The following is a 3,818-nucleotide window of genomic DNA, read 5'->3' as shown; positions in this document are numbered from 1 at the left end:
GGGACGAGAACGAGGATTGATTTGCCCCAAACCCTCCAAGCGAGGACGACGACTCCCCCGCACACAAATGAACGTCGTATCGTTAGTTGCCACATACTCAAACTCGGCCAGGAACTCAACGTCGTTCGAGAACGTGTAGTAGCGTTGTGTATTAACAGCCCTTAATGATTACTTGACCAGTACTTTATGATTCATCTGAAGAATCGCCGCCTCTTAGCGTATGTATCCACCCGTCAGCATCGGCCTTCCTACTTGACTGATCAGCGGTGCGCAAGTCCAGTAGGCATAGATACAGCTCACTTCGAGGATTTAATACCTGTCTTGGTATCATGCACCGCAAAACTGGATGACGATGTCCCATTCACCACCCCGCGCTGAATTTTACCAGGTCGGGGCGTCTCCTGCGTGTCAACCATTCCCAATGTCCCGTCGCTCAAATCAACATCGCTTGCATGTGGAGTACTACTAGAAACCTTTGCTTTCAGCCGTGGGCGGGGACGAGAGGACCTCGAGGGTACGTCCGAGCCACTCAAGATTTCGATGCTCGGCTCACGGCTAGTAACTGATGGTGTCTTGCTCCTCTGCGTCTGACGCGAGGCACCGCCGGTCTTGCTTGCAGGCTTCGCTCTGACCTTCCGGGACCGCGACTTGGTCGAGGCGATGCTGATGTCCGAGTCGCTCTCGCTGTCGACGATGGGTTTTGCGCGTTCAGCGCAAGCGCGCCGCGGACGAGTACTTTCGACGCTTGACGCCCGGCTCAACCGACCTGCGCCCGCATCGCCCAGCTCATCTTCAGGAAAAGTGCTCCATAGCGCTACGTCCTCATCTTGCTCGTCCTGTCGTTCTATCTCCTTGCGTCGGGCAGCGGCGCGCGCCTTAACAATCGCTTCTGAGGCGACGTTGCCTTCCGTATGATCATCCGGGAACATGGCTACGCCGTACTGCGCGCTGTCGCGAAGCGTCTTCAGAGCTTCCGTACGAGACTGGTGCATGTCTTCCATCAAGAGAAGTAGGGCAGCTTCTGGAACCAGGATGTGCTGTATAAATTCGATCGGCGTTAGAGGGAGCGTTGAGTTTGGCGGGAAGTCGACAGGGGGAAAGAGGTCGTAGATAGTCTGGCTCATTATCACAGAGCCAAGCTCACCATAGCTGATATGACACGCATACATGAGTGTCTCTATAGGACGAAAGACAGAGACTTACTATCCGGGCTGAGTCTTGGCGAAGCTCGTCATCTGGCTGCGAACGCCTGCTGCCTTCCGAGCACCCCTCTTCTTCACGCTCCTGACTACTTCTCTCCAGAACGCGCTTCCCTTCCTCGGTCTGCTCATCAATAGATCCTCGTCGTCCTTAGCATCGGCGCTTAAATCTTCAGCACCGTCATTGCCGTCCGTAGATCGTTCTTGGCCGGGCAAGAACTCCTCGTCCATATCGTCCACAATTCTCCGAAAATGCTCTTCAAGACGCCGAACGCGCTCCGCGAGCTTGCTCCATTCAACGTACGTCGGCCAGCCGCGCTTTTTTGCGAGTGGGATTTGATGGCTCTCGAAGCGATGGCGCTGGCACACATTGACAAATACTGTAGGTTCTGCGCGCAGACCAAGAGGGTTGGTAGGTCGCGAATCTGAATGTGAGCGTGCGCGCGCGATGGACATGAGGTGCTGCAAGTGTGGCGAGGGCTCGGGCGGCAGAAGCTCGTCGCACCAGGAGCATAGGCGTGCGGGGTCGAAGTCGGGGTCGTCCCATGCTGCGCATAGAATCATTTATTAGCGGCACGGCGCTACAAAGAGAGCTGGACACACGGATATCATCATCTTCGTCTGACATGCCATCCGAGTGCATGAGCTCGCGAAGGCTGGCGCATATATGCGGTCAGATCGAAGCAATACAAGCGAAGGATGAGGCATACATCTCGTCGGCGCCGCGAGCACGCTTCTTCCCCCTCCGCCCGGTGCTGCCGCCACTGCCTTCGGCGTCCGATGATCCTCTCTTCGCTGGCGGGCTCCCGATGCTTTCCAGCACCTGCGTGGCCATAGGAAAAGGTCGAGCATTGGATGTCTTAAAGTCTTAGATCTCCTACGCGGCGGTGGCAAATCGGGCTCTGAGTCAGATTCTAAGAAAGAAATCTCGATACGACCCTTCGTCTTATTAGAACCGCGTTGCGACCACTGTGAGTTCTCTACAGAGCTCGAACTCGGCGGCTGCTTCGCGGGCGATGATAGTGGGGACAGCTCTGGAAAGCTCTGTACAGGGCGAAATTTCTGAGAGGGACGTGAGGATGAACGGGCAGTCCGTTGCTTCTCGCCATTGGCATTCTCGCCCTTGGAAGGCGGTGGATTGTCCAGCGGGAACGGGCGCGGCTCCTTTCGCTCATTGCTCGTCTCCTTAAGTGGGGAGAGCTGATCGATGGGACAGTCGCGTTCGCTGTAGTGCATGCCGTCCGAGTGCTTCGGTGGGGACATATCAGCCATTGGCCAGCTCTCCCATTCCCTCGCGTTGCCCTTGCCTTTCTCGTCCCCTTTCTCCGACACGGCCTCAGCTTCAGAGTTGAAAGGAACGAAGGCTTCGATCGCGGAAAGTACACCCCAAGAGAGAGTATCCTCCGCCTTCTTGACGGGCTTCGGCCTAGGCCTGGGTCTTAGTGGTTTCGGTGTTTGGTCAATGTCTGGCTCATCGCAAGAAGCGACAGGCGATCCACTCCTACTCCTGGTCCTTGTCCTGGGTGGGCCAGACGTACTGGCAGGTATCTTGTCTTTATTCACAAAGCTCGGGACTCGGAAAGCTTTGTGTAGGGTGTCGTCTTGCTTGGTCCTGAATGTCGACCGAGTTGTGCTCGAGCTGGAGTAAAGAGTTTTCCGAGGCTCCGAGCTATTCTCTGTAGTAACAGACGAACTAGACGCGGTTCCTTCTTCGGGACTTTTGGTCTTCGTGAACTTCATACCCTGAAACTTTAGCTTCCCGTCAATTTGGTAGTCGGGATGAGGCTTGTGCTTCACGCCGTCTATCACAAACGCGACAGTGCTCCCTGGTAGGTCTTGACTTGACATCTTATTGGCCGCTGCGCGAGAGCCTCGTGGCTCTTTCGAACCCTGCCGCGAGCGCGACTTCGGCTGGAGCAGCAGCTCGTCATCTGAGTCCGAGAGTTCGATGCATTCGACATCGAAAGAGTCTTCTAGGCTAGGCTTCCGTCGTGGCTGAGTGCGAGTACCAATCATTGAAGAGACCTGCTTGACGCTTGGGCCAAAGCTGGCCCCGACGGCTGGGTCAGTCCTCGGCGGCGGCGGCGCCTTCATGCGTGTCTCGCGATCGTTTGCAAGATTTGTTCCCCTGCGGCGCATTTCGCCGCGCTGTTGTTCCATGTCTATAATATCTGCATCCAGGAATTTTCGTGAACAGAAGTCGAAGAGCTCGTGTCGTCGAAGGATGGTGGTTGTCGAGACTCGAAAGACACACCGGCAGCGCGACTTTCGAGTTTCAAATGACCGTGTCAGTCCCGTGACTTTGGCGCGCAAATCCCGACCGACGTATCGCTTGCCAGCGGGTCTGGAACAAAAACCACCGTCGGGAGCTCCGCATTTCACAATTAAGGAGGTAATTGCTCATACTATTAACTTACATGCTCTTCATGGTCGATACAAGCTGCTTCCTTGCCCACGATATTAACCTACAGCTCCTTCATATGGTCGATAGTAAGTACAAGCTGCTTCGTTATGCCACTATACAGCTAAATATACATTAATACTAGTGAGGCATGTGGTATACAGTACTACGAGCTCTAAAGTTAAATGTCGTGTGCGCAAATAAGTCCTTAAATAGTC

The 3,818-nt window shown here is 54.9% G+C and overlaps 1 protein-coding gene across 1 annotated transcript; it reads right to left on the bottom strand.

The window, feature by feature from the left end:
• Positions 1-3,436, bottom strand: PHACADRAFT_214526 (uncharacterized protein). Its single transcript, XM_007402333.1, has 6 exons — positions 2,184-3,436; positions 1,910-2,022; positions 1,803-1,855; positions 1,204-1,747; positions 301-1,149; positions 1-248 (listed from the first exon to the last, which is right to left on the bottom strand). The coding sequence occupies exons 1-6, from the start codon at positions 3,357-3,359 to the stop codon at positions 185-187; spliced, it is 2,799 nt and encodes a 932-aa protein (XP_007402395.1). The 5' UTR covers positions 3,360-3,436; the 3' UTR covers positions 1-184.
• Positions 3,437-3,818: the final 382 nt, after the last annotated feature.

This window comes from Phanerochaete carnosa, assembly GCF_000300595.1.
Source record: "Phanerochaete carnosa HHB-10118-sp unplaced genomic scaffold PHACAscaffold_106, whole genome shotgun sequence".
Classification (NCBI taxonomy): Eukaryota; Fungi; Basidiomycota; class Agaricomycetes; order Polyporales; family Phanerochaetaceae; genus Phanerochaete; species Phanerochaete carnosa.
Note: the sequence above shows the minus strand (reverse complement) of the source record. Positions and strands in the feature narration are given on the sequence as shown.

What these genes read in the sequence shown, in the direction of transcription:
- PHACADRAFT_214526 (XM_007402333.1), bottom strand. Translation starts at nt 3,359, where the DNA reads ATGGAACAACAGCGCGGCGAAATGCGCCGCAGGGGAACAAATCTTGCA. An exon ending in GCTCGCGGCGCCGACGAGAT is followed by an intron (nt 1,856 to 1,909) that starts GTATGCCTCATC and finishes TATATGCGCCAG; the next exon opens with CCTTCGCGAGCTCATGCACT. An exon ending in AGACGAAGATGATGATATCC is followed by an intron (nt 1,748 to 1,802) that starts GTGTGTCCAGCT and finishes TTCTATGCGCAG; the next exon opens with CATGGGACGACCCCGACTTC.